Source organism: Babylonia areolata, chromosome 29 (genome assembly GCF_041734735.1).
Source record: "Babylonia areolata isolate BAREFJ2019XMU chromosome 29, ASM4173473v1, whole genome shotgun sequence".
Classification (NCBI taxonomy): domain Eukaryota; kingdom Metazoa; phylum Mollusca; class Gastropoda; order Neogastropoda; family Buccinidae; genus Babylonia; species Babylonia areolata.
The window spans coordinates 23577935-23600346 of record NC_134904.1 but is presented as its reverse complement, the minus strand read 5'-3'; the positions used below and the strand labels follow the sequence as shown (position 1 = coordinate 23600346).

The following is a 22412-nucleotide window of genomic DNA, read 5'->3' as shown; positions in this document are numbered from 1 at the left end:
AACATAAAGTCTCTGATGATGTCTGTCATGACCTTGGTTTTTGCTTGAAGCTTTCTTAGGTTAAACAGCTTGCCATCTGTTCGGTACTTTAGGCTGATTCCAACATCGCCATCTCTGAAGGCATCAGTAAGCATTGCAGAGAACATGAGGCTAAACAATGTTGGAGCCAGGACGCAGCCTTGCTTGACACCATTTGTGACTGGAAAAGGAGCAGATGTTTTGCCATTGTCCTGGACTCAAGCCTGCATACCTTCATGGAATTGGCTGACCAAGGAAATAAATTTCTGAGGGCATCCGAACTTGGCCATGATCTTCCACAGACCCTCTCTACTCACGGTGTCGAAGGCCTTGGTGAGGTCAACATAGGTGGAGAACAGGTCAGCATTTTGCTCCTGACATTTCTCTTGCAGCTGCCTTGCAGCAAACACCATGTCGATGGTTCCGTGCTCTTTCCGGAATCCACATTGGCTCTCAGGCAAATGACCTTGGTCAAGGTGTGCTGTGAGGCGGTTTAGTAGGATCCTGGCAAGTATCTTGCCTGTGATGGAGAGCAAGGAAATACCCCGATGGTTGACACAGGCTTGCTGGTTCCCCTTTCGCTTGTACAGGTGAATGATAGAGCATCTTTGAAATCCTGGGGGAGCGTCTCTTCTTTCCACATGAGTGAGTACAGCTGATGGAGCTTCTCAGTCAGCACAGTGCCTCCATCCTTGTAGGCCTCTGCTGGTTGAGTCTGAGCCAGGTGCTTTGCCAATGGATAGCAGACGGATTGCAGTGCTTCGTTGATAGGGACTTGTGTGAGACGGTCTATGGCTTCATCATTTATGGAGGAAGGGCGATTTAAGACCTTGTCGAAGTGCTCAGCCCAGCATTCGAGAATTTTCTCCTTCTCGGTGATCAAGGTATTCCCATCTGCACTGAGGATGTGGGGCCATAGACTTCTTTAATTACACATACTCAGCCGTGACCCATCTAGTGCAGACTCCGGCAGGTGTCTGACATTCCTGTCCTGTGCAAACTACTATCCGCCTATGCGGAGAAAATGAAAGCAACAACGGCCGATAACCTCCCGGAAGTAGGTAACCTCCCCTTTGTCCCGCTAGCTAGTGCTCTCTTTTTCCGGCAGCCATCTTGACTTCCTGTGCTCTTCATATGGCTAAGTTTTTTTTGTATCTTCTGCCTGCCTGTCGATTCTCTGGCGTTCTTGTTTTTTGTCAAATTATGTCTCCAACCAGGTCACATAATTATGTAGCTGGATTGGGCAATCGTGCTAAAATTAAGGCGCAATCACAATCGATTCGCTGACACTCTGGGCCCTCTACTCCTGGCCCTCTCAACAACGCCAGCCCGCCGCCTCCTCCACTTCCTCCACTCCCTCCGGTCGACTCCAGACCTCCACCACCTTCTACACCTCCTCTGGTGACTTCTAGAGGTTTGTTGCCACACACTCAGTGTTGCCTTTAATGTCATTTTTATCGCTCCGCGAACGCACTCGATGCGATCCGCGTTTTCTCGGCCCTGCCAGTCGGCAGTGTACGAGTCGACCTTCTCTATCTCTTTACCCATACCCACAGTTGCACCAATGGAATGTGCCACAATTGCTTTGGGGAAACAACACCAAAAAAAAAAAAAAAAAAAAGAAGAAAAAAAAAAAAAAAAAAAGCTTGTTTTGGATCCGCACCTTAGACCCCTCACGCGGCATGCCTCGACCGTCTCGGATCCAATGGCGACCGAGGCGCGTAGGGATGCCCTCCCCAGGTGTAGGGAGGAAGGTGGACCACTAGGGGACATGCTTGCCCATACGCATGCACCCCCTGTTCTTGTCTGGAGCGCCCGATCCAAGGGAGGCAACCCCTGCTTTGGCACCCTTGCCAGTGACCACCGCAGTTATTTCCCTTGCACCGGCACTGCTCTTTGCCTACAGTGCGGGTGCGTGCACGGTCCCACCAAGCTATGTGGTGATGACCCCATCTGCCACACCGCCGATTGCTACTGTTTCCCAGCATCTCAGCAAGCTGCTCAACCAAACAATCAGCAACTCATCGCTAACTTGCTGCAGCAATTATGCACCACTCTGCTTCCCCGTGCCACACCTTGTGCCTGCACCGCCCCTCGCCCACAGAGCAGGTACGTGCATGGCCCATTTGAACTTCGGCAGTGCTGGATTCTTCTGCCCCATTGCCTAACTCTGCTGTTACCCAGACTAATATTGGCACTTCCACGTTGGAGTGCCTCTTAATAACTTGATCCTGCCTCTCGGCAGTGCTCGGGCCGATCTTGTCTATCCCTTTATCCATCAACACACAACAGCTGAACGTTGGTCCTCTTGCAAGAGCTATTCGCAAGGTTGGACCGCCGTTCAGCTACAGGGGGATGCACATCCCACGGCAAGCCGACGGACTTGTCACCCCCTCGTCCACGACGCCCATAACACCGGATTACGGCGCCGTCATGCCACATGCCCCGACTGTCTCGCGTCCGATGGCGACCGATTTGGGTTGGGATGCCCACGGCACTAAGGGACAGTATAATTATTCCCCTTGCGGCCGTTTTCACCTGTGTCGGTTACGGTGGCATCAAACCACGGACTCTCACACGTAACATGACATTCCTCCCTCTACAGCAAGGACAGGTCGCACCAGGGGATATGTGCTCTGAAGACACCATCCTTTTCGACGATTATTGGCGCAAAGGGAGGCAACTCCGCATTTGTAACCTAGGCGGTTGAAGCTGCAGTTACTTTCGCCGACACAGCACGTTACTCCTGCCCCCCGTGCTGTCCACCAGTGATGTTTTCTTTCGGTTTCTCATTGGGTCCTGATGTCCATTCATGGACTTTACACAACTTTGCATAGCAACTGCACCTTTCTTGCTGTTTCTCAGGCTATTGGTCACTGAACTTTGGGGTTCTTCATCCCCACACACTTGCACACAGTCCTCTGCAGGCAACCATCCTGATTACCATTCTCTTCCGGTTATTCACAATAACAGGAAATAAATCACAGTATTTCCGCTTCTATTCTTTTTGATTTCTTTAAAAAAAAGAAAAAAGAAAAAAAAAGTGTGTTTATATTTATATATATATATATATATATATATATATATATATATAATCATATCTTGACACCTATTGACACCTGTTTATTGAGATTCCCTACATAGCAATATAGACACACTTGCAGTTGCATCATCCTGTTCACATGCCCAGATCTCTCTGTGTCTACATACTGGCACTTTATTCGTATGCGTATGTACATCTCTTATATATAGGTGCATACACAGATTCCTTCCCATTACGGATTATGCACACTTACCCATTTACTTGGGTATATCTGTGCACGCTACACATTTGCTTACACAGCCGTTTATTTCTCGTGACTAGATCTCGTCATGTCATAGGCATATTCCTGACACCATCACTTGAGTTGATGGAAGTTTATAATCCCATTGCACATATATGTATTCATTTTCATAAATTCATCCCTACCTTGCTTTTGGAGGACGACTGCACTCACAGACAAAACTGCCTCATTCATGTCTGAATGTATGCTCCTTCACATATCAGTAGTGGCTGGTCCTTAGGGACCCACACACACTCCCTTCCCACCCACAGGGCTAAGGATGCCCTCTCTTGGTGCATGGAGGGACAAGGCAACCCAACTCATTTGCCTACAACAATCACCCACAGGGCTAGAGATGCCCTAACCTGGTACAAGGACTTAGGAGGGATGAGGCAGTCCAACTTAGAGGTGCCACTCCGGACACACATGCCCTTCATTCTTTCCAAGTTTTAGCGGGCCCAAAAACTGCCCACTGGGCAGGAGACAATCACCCTAAGTCCATCTCTTCCACTCCTCACTAGTAGCAGAAGGCCTGGGTAATAATTGTTTTCCTCTACACCCTGGAGAATGGCATATTGACGAGGACGGAAGCGTCTCACAAAGCACAACGAACCGTTCATTACCCACAGGGGCGTACCTTTCTGCCCACTCATACCGACACGGCAGATACTGCATTCAAGCACATTAGTTCGCCCCATCACCTTGCTTGAACAGAGATCCAGCATCGATGTCTCAAACAATTGGCGTTCAAAAGCACTTTCTGCACTTGGTCTTCCCTGCCCGATCCTTTCAGCCTCAACACACAACCACTGTTGTGGTTACAGATGGGCATTCCTTCTCAAGCACTGTCTTTCCAATGAGACACTTCCAGGGTTTCTAGCCTAGGCAGGCTATCCCATCATGGAGCCCCAGCCTTCAGTCAAGGGCCTGTCAGAGGATGACTTTGTTGTCACTTCGGAAGCAAGCACCATGTCTTTCAGACACATGGTTGCACCACAAGACCCCGTCAACTCCTTCCGGCTTCCTTACATTTCAACATAACCTGCATGGTGGACACCTTCATCCCTCAAGCACACAGCAGCTGTTTCCTGATTTACCCATGCTGACTGGTGTCCTCCTAGGACCAGTATATGATAATCAGTCGTGTACGACAATGACCATCAGATCAGCAGAGCAGGCAACTGCTGTCCTGACTTTTAGGGCTGGAATCTGATTATACAATTTATAGTACAGAGTGTTTTGCCCAAGTTGCATCCCCAGTCAAGAAGGCCTTTGGACTCGCCATTGGGACGGATTCCAAAGGCTAGTTAGCCCTCAAGGCTACAGCACTAAGTCCCAGTGCACTTCGACTTCTAGTCTGAGAGACATAGTCCTTCATGAAAGACTAAGCTGCTAATGATTTCACTTTGCAATTCAGAAACCGCTGATAATACAGCTCTCACTTTACTGTTGGCCACACTGAAAACGCATGTCAGATCAGTGAATTGATGTAAATGGCCAGTACAACACATCTACAGCCACTTTCCTCCATCCCAGACTTAGTGCGCACCACACACAACCATGTCATGGATCTGGTCCCCTTTCTCACTAAAGAACCTTCAGCAAAAAATTTCCCCATGGAAACCCTCTTCCATTAGGAATTCCACCACAGAATGAGACTCAGTGACCTGTGGGCACATGAAATGCACTCCCACATCCTGATCCATCCCAGCCATTGACTGCCGACAACTTTCTGCAGGTTGCTCCAACACGCCACACCAATATATAGTATAGAAGCCACCAAGCCTTCCGCATGCCCCTTCGTGATGGTACCTACCTGGGCAGTTACATAGCCCTGTCCCAGAGACACCAGGGACCTCAAGTCTCTTGTTGCCAAATGTCTGCCCTTCTATGTATAGGCAACATGCCAGTGCTGTCTTTTTTGGCAACTACAGAAAAGTGGGGGGGGGGGGGGGCGCCTATCGCCTGTCAGCTCTCATGGAGGAGCTCTACAGATCTGGCTGTCACGCCTAAGGCAAGCCCAACATGGTGGCCTACTTCTGTCTCGTGCCACAGTTTCCTCTAAACACATATACCACTTCCACTATCAGCCCACAACCGACGTAGAATCATCAGATCAAACCACATGTGCACCTCCTTGCATTGACGCTCAACCGCGCTCGAGTGAGACAACCCTGTAGGGTATGTGCTTCCTTCCCTCCCTTTGATTCGAAGGGCTCTCAGTAAAGTGTGGATTCAACACACCAACCTGATTTTCTTTGCGCTACATTTATCTGCACAGCTGTGGTCCACAGACCTCTCCCACAATACAGCTGCGGACCTCAGTCTTCTTTGCCCGCACCAATATCCTTTGGTGACACAGTACACTCTACTTTCGTCGAATTGTACTTGAGGGACATCTATTGCTTTAGGGATGATAGCTCAAGAGGCGCTGCCTCTGCAGTGGTCACACAACAGGCCATCGCAGCGCACTGGCGATAGAACAGAAGGATTGAGACTTGATGCCTCCTCAGCCAGAGCACATGAAGTCAGAGCATGGTCCTCTTTTCTTGCCTTAGCGCACTCAGCACGGCTGCAAGACATCATGGATGCTGCATACTGGAAAAACCCTGCCACCTTCATTGACTTATACCTGAGAGACGTCGCACGCTTGCGGGATGATGGCTCAAGAGGCATCGCTTCTGTGGTAGTTGCACAACAGGCCATCGCAGCACACAGACAGTAAAACAGGCGAGCCCTCCACCTTGTTGCGCTATTCTGCACTAATTGGGTCACGGTTAAGTATGTGTAATTAAGAGGAAATTTTCTATCTAAAATTATGTTTAAATAACATACTTACGTGACCCAAATTTAAGACCCTCCCGTCCTCCCCACTTCCTGTTCTCCCTGCTCGCTGCGCTGGTGATGGCATATTGCCGTCAAAAGAGGGTGCTAGCTAGTGGACAAAGGGGTTACCTACTTCCGGGAGGTTATCGGCCGTAGTTGCTTTAGTTTTCTCCGCATAGGCGGATAGTAGTTTGCACAGGACAGGAATGTCAGATCCCTGCCGGAGTCTGCACTAGTTGGGTCACGGTAAGTATGTTATTTAAACGTAATTTTAGATAGAAAATTTCCTTTCTAAGGCATCATAGAATCTCTTCATATTGTGCCTGTCAGCATATCCCTGGATCTCATCAGCTTTGTCACTTAGCCACTTATCCTGCATATGACGTAACTTTTGCTGAACAGTCCTGCTGATGGCATTGTACGCATCCTTTTTTGATACGGACTTTGGGTTGCTCAGGTAGGCTTGATGCAGACGGCGTTTCTCATCCAGAAGCTGCTTGATTTCATCAGCTTTCATCAAACCAGTCTTTGTGCTTTCTGGTCATGGGATCCAGGGTCTCTGAAGCTGTACTATAGATCAGCTCACGCAGGGTCCTCCAGTCAGATTCCACATTCTGGTTGTCCAGAGAGGCGGATTCCAGACGATCTTCCAGCAGCTCCACGCACGCTGCTCTCAACACATCCCTTTGGCTCGGAACTCTCCAAAGACAGGCGGCACACATTGGCCTGTGTGTGTCAATCGGCTACCCCTTCGTGGGGCTGGGTCAAGACTGGCAGTTTAGAGGCTAACGAAGGTAACCCCCGTAGTGCTTGGTTCTCTGTTCCCGGGAGCTGGGCATGATCGGGGGGGAACACGTTGGAGCTAGGCTGTTGGTCGTATATCCCTCCCGAAACCTGAAAGGGGTCAAGCTGGTGTTCCCTTGACCCTGGCCCCTAAGTTGGACCCCATGGTGGGTGGGTAAGGGAGGGATGAATTTACAATTATTAAACATGAATCCTAAACAAACACACACCCCTAAACTCGGAAAAAGGAGGAGACCGGGAACAGACGACTTGAGGGTTGCGTCCTCGGCGGGATCGGGAGGGGCCGAGGTGGTGGATATTCCGACTCGGTCGGAATCTGAAAAATTAATTTCGAAAAATAGATACTCCATCCTGGCCGACCTTGAGCCACCGCAAGCAGAGGAGCAGGGGGTAGCGATGGAATAGGCTGCTGCTTTATTTTTTTTAACCTTTTTAATGGCAGTGATCCACTGGAACATCAGGGGGTTCTACGCCAATTTTCAGGAACTCCAGCTGCTTTGTCGTGCTTTGAAACCTTCAGTGCTGGCGCTGCAGGAGACTCTGCAAAGAGATGGCAAGGTTTTATCTCTCTCTGGTTTTAACTCCATTTTTAAACCCGCTCAACCGAAGCAAGAGGGATTGACGGGAGGTGTCGCTCTTTTTATTCGCAAGTCCCTTTTATACAGTACAGTTCTTTTAAGCACCCCTTTACAGGCGGTGGCAGTGAGAGTCACACTTGGGAAAACCATCACTGTCTGCTCTCTCTACCTTCCTCCTTCCGTCCGTGTTCTGAGGCAGGACCTCATGAACCTGGTCGACCAGCTCCCACGTCCGTTTTTACTATTGGGCGACTTCAATGGACACTCCCCGCTCTGGGGAAGTGAGATGACATCAGCCCGAGGTCTTCTCTTGGAAAACCTTCTTTCCGACATGGACTTGTGCTGTCTTAACGACAAGTCTCCCACTTACCTTCATCTGCCCTCTGGAAAGCTCTCGTGTTTAGATCTGTCGGTCTGCAATCCATCGTTGGTCCTGGACTACGAGTGGAAAGTGCACGACGATCTGCACGGGAGTGACCACTTTCCTGTCGTCCTCCGCCCCACAGATGGAGAAGGTGACTCTCTGCCTGACCGCCTGAACTATGACAAAGCAGACTGGAGTTTTTTTACCAAGAAGATAAGAGCGGAGCTGCAGGAAGAAACAGTATTGAAAAGCAAGGACCCTGCTGACGCTCTGACTCGGATCGTTTTCGATTGCGCCAAAGCAGCAGTCCCATCGTCTACCTCCAAGCCTCAGGTCCCTAGAACGCCCTGGTTCAACGCGGAATGTCGGGAGGCCCGTAAGTCTCGGAAGAGAGCGCAGCGACGCGTCTTTCGGAGACCGGAGACCGATAGTGTTCGAACCCATCAACAGCTGAGGGCGAAAGCCAGGTATGTTTTTAAAAAGAGCCAGAGGAAGTCATGGAGAGATTTTTGCTCTTCCTTAACCTCCAGCACACCCAAGAAGAAAGTGTGGAGGGTTTTAAAAAGAATTAAGGGCAAAAACGTATGCCCGACCTTTCATCATCTTAAACTTTCAGACGCTCTGGTCACAGAGAAGAAAGCAGTTGCCAATTTGCTTGCCTCCACAATTGAACAGAACTCGAGATCTGCTAACAAATCTGCTCGGTTTCTCAAAACCAAAAACCTGTCAGAAAAAACACCCTGTAACTTCTTTTCCGACAACACAGAGAATTACAACCTTCCTTTCACAATGAATGAACTTAAATCTGCCCTTCAGACCTGTACGGATTCCTGTCCAGGAATGGACGAGGTCCATTATAAACTCTTAAAGCACCTTCCCCAAACCTGTCTGGACACCCTGCTTAAAGTTTATAACCACATCTGGGTCACAGGCTTTTTTCCACCCTCCTGGCGGAAAGCCCTCATAATCCCGCTGCCGAAACCCGGAAAAGACCCCTCGAACCCCTCCAACTACCGCCCAATTGCACTGACCAGCTGCATCTGCAAACTGATGGAGAAGATGGTCAACGGTAGACTGATGTGGAAACTAGAGACCGACAGCCTTCTGGCGAAAGAACAGTGCGGTTTCCGCAAGCATCGCTCTACCGTTGACCATCTGGTTCGTCTGGAAACCACTGTAGGAAATGCCTTTGTAAACAAACAACATGTGGTGGCCATATTTTTTGACTTAGAGAAAGCTTACGATACCACGTGGAAATTTGGAATTCTCTCGGACTTGCACAAGCTTGGCTTCCGAGGACACCTGCCTCAGTTCATCCACAATTTTTTACAAGACAGACAATTCCAGGTGAGAGTCGGCACCACCCTGTCCGACATTCACGAGCAGGAGCTGGGTGTCCCGCAAGGGAGCATCCTGTCGCCGGCTCTTTTCAGCATCAAAATTAATGACATCGTTCAATCCGTTCAGAAGGGATCGGACAGCTCGCTGTTTGTGGACGATTTTGCCTTATATGCAACTGGTAGCACGTACGCCAGCATCCAGCGATGGCTTCAGCTCTGCGTCAACAAAATCCAGTGTTGGGCAGAGGAGAATGGCTTCACATTTTCGTCCTCCAAAACTGAATGCATCCATTTTCATAATTTTCGCCAGTTCTATCCGGACCCTGAAATCCGTCTGGGAAAATCCACCATCCCGGCGGTCAAGGAAGCCAAATTTTTAGGGGTCATCTTTGATCAGAAGCTGAACTTCCTCAGCCATATTAAACAGCTGAAAGTATCTTGCCAAAAAGCCCTGAACATCATCCGAGTTGTGGCACACACGAACTGGGGTGCTGATAAGAGAACTCTCTTGCACCTCTACAGAGCCCTGGTCCGGTCCAAACTGGATTACGGAAGTGTAGTATACGGCTCAGCCAGACCGTCTTACCTGAAACTGTTGGACCCTGTACACCACCAAGGGCTCCGTCTCAGCTTAGGTGCTTTCCGCACCACCCCTGTGCACAGCCTGTACGCAGAGGCGGGAGAACCGCCTCTCTCCAACCGCAGACTGAAGCTGACCCTAAACTATTATTTGAAATTGTTTTCTGAACCTACAAACCCTGCTTACGACGCTGTATTCAACAACCCTTTCGATAAGAAATTTACAGACAACCCAAACTGCATACCTCCTCTCGTACTCCGCATTCAGCCGCACTTAGAAAATGCAGATCTGGATGTCGGTGGCATCTCAGATTTCTCTAAGTTCCCTGACAGCCCACCGTGGACCTTTAGAACACCTGAGGTCCGATTCGATCTGGCCTCATACCGTAAAGACTCCACCAGTTCTCTGGCCTACAGAACTTACTTTTCAGAACTCTGTCACAAATTCCCCACTTTTCAAAGCATCTTCACTGACGGTTCCAAGTCAGAGGACGGAGTCGCTGCATCTGCGTTCTGTCCCGCCTTTCCTGACCGGCCCTCAACGGAACACATCCTGTCTGACAGCTCGGTGTACACTGCGGAACTGACTGCACTGGTTCTGGCGGTAAAAATGGTTCTCTCTTCGAAACAAAAGAGATTCATGATCTTTTCCGACTCCTTGTCAGCCCTGGAGGCGATAGCCTGCAGGAATATCACTCATCCCAAACTGCTGGAATTTTATGAAACTTTTACTCTTGCAATGAAGAAAGGATACGAGGTTGTGTTGGCCTGGGTTCCTGGACATGTTGGCATTCGTGGTAACGAAAGGGCGGACCTGCTGGCCAGGAACGCTGTAAAGAAAGAATTATCCAGATCCTTGGTACCATATACAGACATGAAGCGGAAGGTGAACACTTACGTTAAGGATCTTTGGCAAGAGGAGTGGAACACCCAGACGGACAACAAGCTCTTCCAGATCCGTCCGGACCTAAAAGAGACCCTCCCTTCGGGGGTGAAGAACAGAAAGGAGGAGTCTGTGCTGTGCAGACTGCGTACGGGGCACACTTTTTTTTTACTCATTCTTACTTGTTGAAGGGGGAAGAGGCCCCTCGATGCATTCCCTGTGATGAGCCTCTCTCCGTGAAACACGTGCTCCTTGACTGTTGGGATCTGCATGGCGTTAGACGCAGACATTACACGGCGGTTTCTTTGAAGACTTTGTTTCGTGATGTCCCTCCGTGGGCGCTGATGGACTTCTTAAAAGAAGTGAACCTTTTTAACCAGATTTGAAGGTTTTAAACTATGGAAGTTTTTTTAACTTTGGAGTGGAAAGTTTGAAGTGGTGACTCGGTTTTTTTGGTTGTTTTTTTATCCTTGTAGTAGTTATTGACGCGGCGATAGCCTTGAGATGGCCTTAGTGGTCGGCGAGGCTCTAAGCACCATAATTTCATTTCATTTCAAATCTTATTTTCCTGGCAGTGAAAGGGTTAATTGAGGAGACAAGTGGGAAATTAAAAGTTGAATTGGCAACTGACTGTTAATGCAGTTAATATTGCCTTTGTGTAAACATACCTTGTTTCGTTTCATGGCTCAGCACAAGTTTTTTTGTTTTGTTTTTGTTTTTCTTTTCAGTTTGGCTTTACGATTTCAAACTGCAGAGCAACAACAGTAACAACTAGATTTATATTTTTCTGAGTATGAAACTGCAATCGTGATCGTTTTGCAGGAGAATAAGATTCATTCGTTTATTTATTTATAGTCTGTTCATCTAAGATGATGATATTAGACTGAATGGAGAATAAGAGAAATCCACAAAAGCCCTTTGAGCAAAACCAATGTCTCGAAAAATTAATGAGTCAAGTGACCGACTGGCTGCCACAGCAATGAGTCATTTTATAATTGTTTGCATCAGTGATCTTTGACCGATATGAAACCAAAACACTGCAGATATCAACAAATGAAATGGTATTGCTAATAGATTTCCACAAATTTCTCACCATGTGGCCATGTCCTTGTGAAATTAAAACTGCATGTAATCGTTATCTATGGAATCTGTAAACATCATTCAGGATAATTTTTGTGATTTTTTTTGTGTGTGTGTGTGTCCTTTCTAGCACCCTTTTATCGTGGACCTAAAGTATGCATTCCAGACTGATGGAAAATTGTACCTGGTGCTGGAGTTCTTACCAGGTGGTGAACTCTTCATGCAGCTAGAGAGAGAAGGAATCATCATGGAAGATGCTGCCAGGTTAGTACAATATTTTATTGACTAATAAGATTTTTAATATTGTGTGCCTAATGTATGATAACAATCTGTTGAAATGCGGACGTGAAGCAGAACTAATGTCACCATCTGAAACTGGAAATATGACATGACGTCCATGGCAGTGAAAACAGATGAAACCTTTCCATGAAAAAGAATAAGTCCAGCTTGTGAAAACCCACATTTACCCAAACAACACACAAGGAGGCCTGGAGACAGGATGGCACATATCAACAGAGAGACTAGTGAACATATGACACAGCTTGTGAAGAGACTACTTATCATGACATCAGGGCCTCAACTTCGTTTGAAGGTACATACATTGCAGTGAAAGTCAGTGACTCATCAATCCTCATTCAGTTTTGTTTTGTTTATTATTTTGATGTGCAGCTTATTATACTGCACCGAATGTCAAGTGTTGTTAAGATGGGAATGTTTTTTTAATATGGAGGATGCACCTCATAGTCCAAAGTGTCATGTTGTTATAAGAATATGTTATTCTGATCATCAGTACTCTTGTTACTGTGAAAGGTGTAACAAACTACTTTTTGTTTACAATTTAGTTGATTTTCTCATTCCACACTAAGTCCACACTGCCCTTTTAACGTTAATACAATCTCAGCAATAGTCTGAAAGACCATGTGTTGTCATTCATATGTTAACTGAATTCTGAACATGTTAGGAAATGGTGTGACAGTGTCTGCGTCCAGTTGTGTGTGTGTTGTGTATTCGCACGTGTGTCTGTGTGTATGTTTGTGTGCGCGCGCATGTGTGTGTGTGTGAGAGAGAGAGAAAGCGAACAAATTTTTAATGCCATTAAGCTTTTCAGCAATGTGACACTACAAACTTTAGTGAGCGTGACGCAATGTCACAGACATAGAGACCATGGCAATGTTGTGTTTTGTGTCCAGTGTACAATCGTATGACACAGTCATTATTGTCAGTATTGAAAGATTCTGTTGGCAAGGTGAGACACAGCAGCGAACACATCACCCCAGGTAAAACTGGATCAGGCCATGAAGAGTTTGCAGGTCTTTGTCTGCAAGTGCTTGGGTGTCAGTGTGTTGTGTGTTGGGGATATGTTTTCCTTTATTAGTTTGGATAGCTTTACACACCTCTTTACCTCTAACATGTTTTTTTCATCCTGTTTTACAAACCAGTATGCACAGTCAACATCACTATTTGAGTTGCTCGAGTATTCCAATACAATATCATCCGATTCACATGCTATCACATCTGCACTATCACATCTATTGAAAGCAACCTTTCGAAACACTACATTTCTGTGTCTGTCCCTCAGGTGCCTTTGTATCGATCTACCAGTTAAGGGAGCAGTGTAACGTTTCACAACACCAGCATCGAACCTTACCACTGTACCTTTAGTTACTGACTCACTGTCATTGTCAGATTGCTGAAGAAGAAACTGAGGGGTGTCACAGTCCGATGTAGAAAGATCTATGTTGACTGGCACATGTGACACCTCTGTTGCTGGCTTTTCGTTTTGGTCCATGCTCACCGTCAGAATGTGTTGTGTGTCTCTGTCAGTCGTATCAACTTGTTTGGGTCGATTGTCATAAAAGGACTGTCCCTTCAAAACACAGTCAACGCCAGCTTCGACATTTGCCTGCCTTTCTTTCTGCTGCCTGGCTCTTTCCTGGTCCTGGGTGATCTGACTGGGCGGTTTCTTCCTGAAGTATTGCAACTGCTAGCTGTGGTTCAAGACAGGGTCAGCCATTATTGTTGACATTTCAGTCTCCACTGGCTTCAGTTGCAAGATGACCACTGTGCTGTCACCCTCACCCACTACTTTCCAACTCGTTGATGCATTGTCGGTTAGCAGGGCAGACAGGGTTTTCTCTACAGTTAATGGAAGACCAGTAACTGGCATTTTGAGACAAAACAATATTTTTTCACAGCTCTCTGAAATGTTGCCCTCGCTTCATGTCGCCGAGAGTGAGATAGAGATTTGTTATCTTTTTTGTGTTATACACCATATTGTTTCTTGGGTTTTTTTCCGACCGACGAAGGTTGCACGAAAGTTGTCCGACCGATCGACAAGACAGACCCACAGCGTTTGCTAAAATGCCCCATGTTTGGATAAGTGAACCAATTGAGAATAAGTGTTCTGTTGCTCCTCTGTCATCATTCAGCTTATCTGTATTTGGTCTGGATTACAAAACTTTCGCTCGCGACTGGGCTTCACAACTTGCAAAGATACCAGATTTCATCGATCGTCTTCAATCATTAACAAAATGAGAAAACTCACAAAGAATAAGAAGATTTTTGCTGCAGAGATCGATAAAGGAGTGAAAAATAAGTGGAACTGGGCCTGGCAAGATGAGATCGTGAAAACAGAAGTGAAGAACAAAAAAAAAAAAAAACTTTACGGGCAGGCCACACCATTCACAAAATTGACGCCGCGGGCAAAGCCAAGTGAGATTGGTGTCAGATTGTATGGGTGCAACTCTTCAGTCTAGGCACAGAAATCTGTTTTCAGATTTACAATAAAAACAGAGCACCCGTTTTCTGGTAGGAAAAAAAAAGAAGAAAAGCCGATGGGCTGTTAATATCGTTTACTGACTGATCTGTCTAAAATGAAAACGGAATGCTCTTTCGAAAGTGTCGTTTGTAGACTGCTTGAGAGGCAATCCAGTGACTTGTCAGAGCACCAAAATTGAAGTCAGAAAGTTTCTAAATGGTCGATTGAAGTTGTCAAAATACCGATAACGAAAGGCGATCCCTACATGGCACGCATTGATATCACTGTGAAAAGCGCACACATGCACACGTGCAGTCGATCACACATGCACAGTCATGCGTGTGCACGCGCGCGCGCGCGCACACACACACACACACACACACACACACACACACAAACTTACAGATACATGTAAACACTAAATACTGTGGTGGGGGGGGGGAATCTCCATCCCTGTCAAGCCACAAGGGCGGTGGGTACATCTGCTTGACTCTGTTCATTCAGCAAAGGCTGCAAACATTTGCCACTTTATGCACAAGTAACATTGTTGCGATTGAAACAGAAACTTTGAAGCAATTGATGTCAGTGCTTTTTCTGACACAGCCAACAGTTCATGGCAAGAGTCAGTTTATTTAAATTTGAGACCTATAGCCAGATTACCAAAGTTACACATGCACACACAGGCACAGAGCTGAATTGAATGCGCGCACACGCGCACACACACAAACACTCTCTCTCTCTCTCTCTCCCTCTCTCTGAAAAAAAATCGCATGAATGCACTCACATATACACATACTCTTGTTTTTTTATTTTATCTCTCTCTCCTTCACACTTGCACATGTGCACACATATGAGTGCTCATACAGACACACAGAACTTAATAATACGTGCATGCACGCGCACATACACACACACACTCTCTCTCTCGCACACTCACTTGGAGATTGAAAAAAATACACACACACACACACAGAGAATTGTACTTAATGCAATGCACATATATGCATATATACAAACTTGCACTTTATCCTCCCACCTTCCCCCCTCTCTCTGTGTCTCTTTGTCTGTCCGTCTCTCCCTCTTTCTGTCTCTCCCTCTCTCTCTCTCTTTCTTACATATACACACAGAGTTGCATTGAAAACACACACGAGCGTGCGCACGCAGAGAGAGAGATCTGTGGAATTTGAAAGCAATGCATACACATGCACAAATACAACTTGCATTCTTTCCTCCCACCATCTCCCCTCTCTTTGATTCTGTCTGTCTGTCTCCCTCTCTCTCTTGTTTACACACAGTTGAATTGAAACCACACATACACACGTGTGTGCACACACATGCTTGCTTGCTGTCTCTCTCTCTCTTTCTTTCTCCATCACACACAGAGTTTGGTTGAACACACACACAAACACAGTCCAGGCTGGGGGACTCTCTCGCAGTCCAGGCTGGGGGACTGCTCGCTTGCTGTCTCTCTCTCTCTCTCTTTCTCCATCACACACAGAGTTTGGTTGAACACACACACACACAGTCCAGGCTGGGACTCTCAGTGATCAGGCTTTACTTTCATAATTTGCTGAGGTACCCCTGCTCTATCTCTTGAGTCTCCTACATTGGTGAGGGAAGGGAGGAGGGAGGGGGATAAAACCACTGTCAAGGACTGTGGCAACTTTGGCATTGAGCCAAGACACCTACCACAATTCTGAGAATCCTTGACTGCTGAAAGTGATATCACCAGTCACATACCCACCCCCTCCTCCCTCCACCATTCCACTTCCCCCTTTCTTTCTTCAGCCAACACACATGCCTGTCAATGGAACAGAGACTACAGCTGAAGAGACCAGATGGTCAGTTATATTGGTACAGTGCAAAAGTTATATTGGTACAGTGCACACACACACACACACACACACACACACACACACACACACACACACACACACACGAGACAAAATTTTGAAAATCATGCCCCCAAGGCTTACTTTTACTGGTTTGAAAGCAAAAACACTTCAGTTTAGGAAGAATTTGACTAATTTTTTGTCTTTCGTAGGTTGGATTACCTCAGCAGCATAGGTGGCTCGCAAGTCAGATTTCATGGTTTGAAATAGAGAAAAACCTTCAGCTTCAGGGGTCTTCGCCCCCAGACCCCCCCACTGGGGGCCTTCTGCAGCCCCCAGACCCCCACCTTTCAGACTTAATCACAATTTCCAAACCTCATGCCTGTTTATGTGCATATTTCATCTTCTGCGTGCATATACACATGAAAGGGGGTTCAGGCACATGAGATCGGAAAAATCTCCACCTTTTACCAACCAGGCACAATAAATGAGATTCGAACCCAGAACCGTCAGATTGAAAGTCCAGTGTTTTGACTACTTTGAGTAATTCTAACAGATCATTGGCCAATCCATTGAACTTTGGACATTTGGTCAGCCAAAGATATAATTAGGACATGAAACACATATTTAACTAATAGAATCATGTTGTACTCGTTCTTCACAAATACTTTTTAAGTTAAAATCTGTTTTAATCTGCAATAAACTGTGAACAGTTTGAAATGTGAATATATTTGTATGGTTTTGGAGATAAGGATCTCCATACAACAGGGTTTGTAAGTGGGTGTAGCTCAGAGATAAAGTTAAGAGTGTGTTTGCCAGAGCCACATGAAAGTATTGGCAAAATAATGAATAATGTTTTGCAGTTTCGCTTGCAATGCCACAAGCACAAAGTGGGTCATTTATTAAATGTCTGTTGAACTGAAATCACTGATCCCTAGACGAAGTCGACAGTGAATGATTTGTTCCTTCCGTTTACCAAAGTAATAACAGCTAGGCACTACAGCATCATCAGTACACAGGTAATGCTAAAGCTGGCTTAAGTAATTCCTGGTTTCAACACAAATCAGGTAGAGAATTCCAGAGATATGTAGTGGATGGTTTGAATGATTTCTGAGTTCAGTGTGAAATTTTGGCATGGTGGTTCCAATGACCTGTGTCTACAGTAAGGGTGAAACAAGACCAGAAACAAGATCGTTTAGGTAATTAAGGCATAGACCATTAATAGTCTTGAAATAATCCATAAGTTTGTGTCTATTCCTTTTTTCCTTAAGTGTACAGTAACCTGATTCTTCGTATATTTTTTGGTGACTTGTCCCACAAACACCTCCAATTATGGTTCTTAATGCTTCAAGCTGTAAATTTTCCAGTCTTATTGTGCATCAGTGCCATTATCCTAAACAATTTTGGCACAGTCAAAATATGGTAGTATGAATGATTTGTACATAATTCCTAGTGCTCTCCTGTTTAACTTGTACTTATATGTCTTAAGATAAGAAAGCAACATAGTTACAGCATTGATTATGCTTTTGATATGTTCATCCCATTTCAAATTGTTTTGGAGTATGACGCCTAAATGTTTATGTGTATCTGTACTTTAGTAATGGTGTGCTGCCAAAAGGTAAAATTGCATAAATGTGGTGAGAAAAATTTAATAACTCTTTTTTCCCTTTGTTAGATTTGACTTTCCATTGTTATTATTACTAGTTGACAGAAAGTGGTCATCAAAATCTTTTAAAAAATCTCCATTTCTTTCTAGGCCCTTAACTCATCAAGCCTTGCACTTGAGAAATGCTCTGGCATCAAACAGTGACTCACTGAAATGATTTTTGCATTTCTGCATTAAACATCAGGCAAAGGAAAAACTTCTGCAGAAAATCTGGATGTGTCCACAAGTAATTTGCGGGAAGAACGTATATTTTCTGCATTTTTCTGCATGAATATGGCATGGAAGCCTGCTAAGGCTATAAATACCCTAGGGCTGAATGGTTTAGTGAGCTTTTCCTTCTGGACTATACTTACATTATAAAATATAAAAAGATCTTGCATATGTCTTTTCTTTTAGTCTGCAATTTATCATTCAACAACACCTTATTGTTTTTTGTTGGTTTTTTTTTTTTGGTTTTTTTTTTGTCTTCCACTGTGCAGTTTTTATTGTTCTGAGATTGTGCTGGCCATTGAACATCTCCACGCACAGGGCATCATTTACAGAGATCTGAAACCAGAAAATGTGCTGCTGGACAGAGAAGGTAACTGCATGCATGATTGATCAGACTATGCATAAATGTCAGTAATGAATTCAGGGTTAAAATTTTCTGTGATCAGGTCCTGTGTAAAGTTTTTATTGAAATTTTTGGTGGATAACTCACCCTGAAAGATTTTGTGGATACTTTGATGTACAGTTTCTTTAGACAGTTAAAATTTTATATGTGTGTTTATGACACCATATAGACATGTGGATAATCTTATGTCAGATGTCCAGTTTTAGCTTAAAGGTCACTGGCAACACATTCTTTCAGCAACTTTAGTAAATTGGTTATTTTCCTTGGAAGATATGACTTGTGGAATTTCTGTTTGGGCAGGTCATGTGAAGCTAACGGACTTTGGATTATGTAAGGAAGCCATCACAGGAGGCAGAGTGACTCACACCTTCTGTGGTACCATCGAATACATGTAAGCTTTTATGGTCATGAATTAGATTACCCTTGTTGTGCACAGGATTATCAACTCCTTGACCTGTTTTCATAAAGTAATGCTCACCTCTCTTGTAGGACCTTACAGCATAAATGTAAGGGCACAGGCACATTTATTTATTTATTTATTTATTGCCCCATGTACCGCTAGTGCTGGTTTTTGTAGAACTAGGAGTCAGGGGGATGACAATATTGACAACAAAGAATAAGTTGTGTTCTATTTTTAGTGATGATCCCAATAAGAAGTCACATTTTCAGAAACTCAGTCTCAGCCTTTAACCTGCTAAACAAGATGTCCACCATTGACAGGAAGTGATGAAACAGTGAAAAACCGGAAACTAGTGAAATGAAAGTATAAAGTTATTTACTAAGAACAAATATTGCGACATTCTTCTCACCTCGAAGAAATTGACGCAGCACATAACAATAGAGAAACCTTCGATTGCTGAACAGACACTGAACTGAAAAGAAAACAGAAAAGAAATAAACTACATTCTTCGACCTTCAAGAGTATGTTACCACCCATAACGATCAGGTGGTTTTGATACCAGAGTAGAACAGCAGACTTGAGGAGTAGGGACTTAGGGAGGTTCAGAAGTGAAACCTGGACTTGGAGACTGATGAATACTGTCTGCTTTTTCTCCATGCTCTCTGTTATCACTGTGAGTGTGAGATTGTCCATTTTCTCTGTTGAGTACCACGTTTTCACCTGTCTCTGCTGGAGTTCGTGTACAGGGTGCCAAATCCTGAAGAGAAACAGGTGATTCACGTCCATCTGGATAAGTTGCGATAACATATTTGTGCATACGTAGGGTTTGCATCCAGCAGTGGGCTTCCAGCATGGGTACGAGCAAACCGACGAAGCAGCACTGGCCCAGGACTCATCCAAGAAGGGAGTGAGAGTCCAAAAGAGGATCTTCGTTGAAAAGCAAAGAACCTCTCATGAGGGATTGTGTTTATTGCTGTTGAAAGATGGGATCTGATCGAGTGCAGAGCTTCAGGGATCACAAATTCCCTATTACAGATTGTGTTTATTGCTGTTGAGAGAAGGGATCTGATCGAGTGCAGAGCTTCAGGGATCACAAATTCCCTATTACAGATTGTGTTTATTGCTGTTGAGAGAAGGGATCTGATCGAGTGCAGAGCTTCAGGGATCACAAATTCCCTATTACAATCCATCAGCCCTTGAGAGTGAAGTGCAAGCCGCTCAGTTTTCCAGATGATCCCATTGTACCTTTCCACTTGAGAATTTCCTGTTGGATGATAAGGTGTACTTCTGCTTGTTGCAACCCCCCACTGAAGGAGATATTCCTTCAGTTTCCTGGACATGAATGAAGAGCCTGATCTGAATGAACAAAGCCTGGTGTTCCACAGAGTGCAAACAGTTGTTCTAGGCATTTAATCACGGTGGATGTTTGCATGTCAGGGCATGGGAATGGAAATCGTGAATATTCATCAACCACAGTCAGAATGTATTAATTTCAGGTGGACGATGACAGTGGCCCATTGAAGTCAATGATTGTGTGTTCCATTGGCTGTGTAACCTTGATCAACATGCCTTCAGGTAGTCTGTAGTAGCTGGGTTTGATTTCTGCACATACTTGATACCCAGCACACTCACGTCTTACTTCTTCAGTTTAAAAGGGGAGATTCTTTAAGCATACAAATTGAAGAAGGCAAGTCACACCAGGATGACACAACCCTACATGAAGATCTGTGAGGCGAGTAGTGAGTGGTGTGGATGCACAAGTTGCTTGGGACAACATGTCTGGGGCCATGTTGTTGGACAATACTTTTGTATAGCTGTTGGCAGTTAACTCCAGTCACCATTCTTGAATTTTCTGATTCTTTATTTTTGTACGCCTACACTTGTCAAACATAAAAGGAACAGAACGTTGATGAGTGCAAAGTGTTGGTGAGAAAGGAGATGACTCCATCTCCTCTCTGCTTCAATGACAGCAGTTGTTTCTTTTTCAACGGCAGGATAATGGCGTTCTCCTCCCTGCAAGGTATGTGACATGAAGGCAAGAGGTCTACCATCTTGATAGATAGTAGCTGAAATTGCGATTTTGGTGTCATATACTGTACCATGTCAAACTGATGCAAACTAGGCCTATTGGTTTGCTCTGCTTGGCCAAATTTCGCGCGGCTAACAGTGAAAAGACGGGCCCACCGCTCTCAGCCAATCAAACGCCTCTAAAAACTATAAGCGCTTAATCATTCCTTTGGCCAAGGCTCTCCACGCCATCTTGTCAGGTTTACGCTCTGTCTCGTCTTACGCTTTTTTCGGCTATTCAGCGTATCCTTTTGGCCTTATTTTGTTGCATGCGGCTTGTGTTTCTTGTATTCTTACATTCTGTGTACTCGATTCGACTCGGCACCCTCGATTCGTTCGATTTTTTCTGCCTCTAAGTCGATCCTGTCTTTCCTTTCTCTGTTGGGGGTCGGATTTTCGCTGGGTGCCTAAGCGCGGGTTCCATGCCTCGTGTGCCATACCACGAAGGCTGGGGATCATGATGCTGGGATTGAGACTCGGTAAGAGACTCTCCCAGGCCCGGAGCTCATGATTCCTCCCGATACGGACCGCGGCGATGCGTCGTTAGACGCTGATCGCGGAGGCGACGTTCGTACCAGTAAAACGGTCATGAAGGGGACCGGGGGGAAAGAGGTACGAGCGTCGCCTCCCGAGGTGTCCCAGCGCGAGGCAGAGAGAAGGGTGAATGACAAGTCATCTCGGTGCTGTGGGGACTCGCAGCTAGGCACGGACTCCCAAGGGGAGGCCGCGCCCGGCCATTACCCGGGTCCCCACTCGGAGACGGCCCTCACGTGCCCCATTGTTGTTCCCCCTCCTCCTTTCTCTGTCGACCCCCCTCCCCCACCTCCTTTTGGGGGGGGAGAAAAATTTGGTTCCGGGGGGGGATCTCTACTTTGCCCACCCCGGGCCAAGCCACCCCAGTCTCCCCACGGGAGGGGATTCGGGGCGCGTGGCAACCTGCTCGGCAGGTCTTCCCGCTATCCGGCTGGTCTCCCCTGCTGGGGGAGGCCCGTGCGTGTCAGGCGGTTCCGGGCAGTCAGCCCGCTCGTCTTCGGGCGGGACTGACACCCAAGTCGGACCTGACCTCCCTCCGACTTGGCCAGGTTGTTCCCTTCATGGAGGTCAACGCACCAGTGACCCTTGGGGTTCGGGTCACAGTATGGCTGGTGCCCACGGGTGGTTACCCCCATTCTACCCGTACTGGGGCGCACCTAGGGTGCACACTGGGTTGCCGGGAGCACCAAGGGCCAGCCCCTTGTCCACTCCCCACCAGACCCTGTCGTCGGATGAGGACGAACAAGC

The 22412-nt window shown here is 46.1% G+C and overlaps 1 protein-coding gene across 1 annotated transcript in view; it reads left to right on the top strand.

The window, feature by feature from the left end:
• LOC143274617 (ribosomal protein S6 kinase beta-2-like) overlaps positions 1 to 22412 on the top strand; it is a 240211-nt gene that overhangs the window by 66916 nt on the left and 150883 nt on the right. The window contains 2 exon segments of the mRNA XM_076578486.1: positions 18531 to 18631; positions 18965 to 19055. Coding sequence (XP_076434601.1) covers positions 18531 to 18631; positions 18965 to 19055 — 192 coding nt within the window.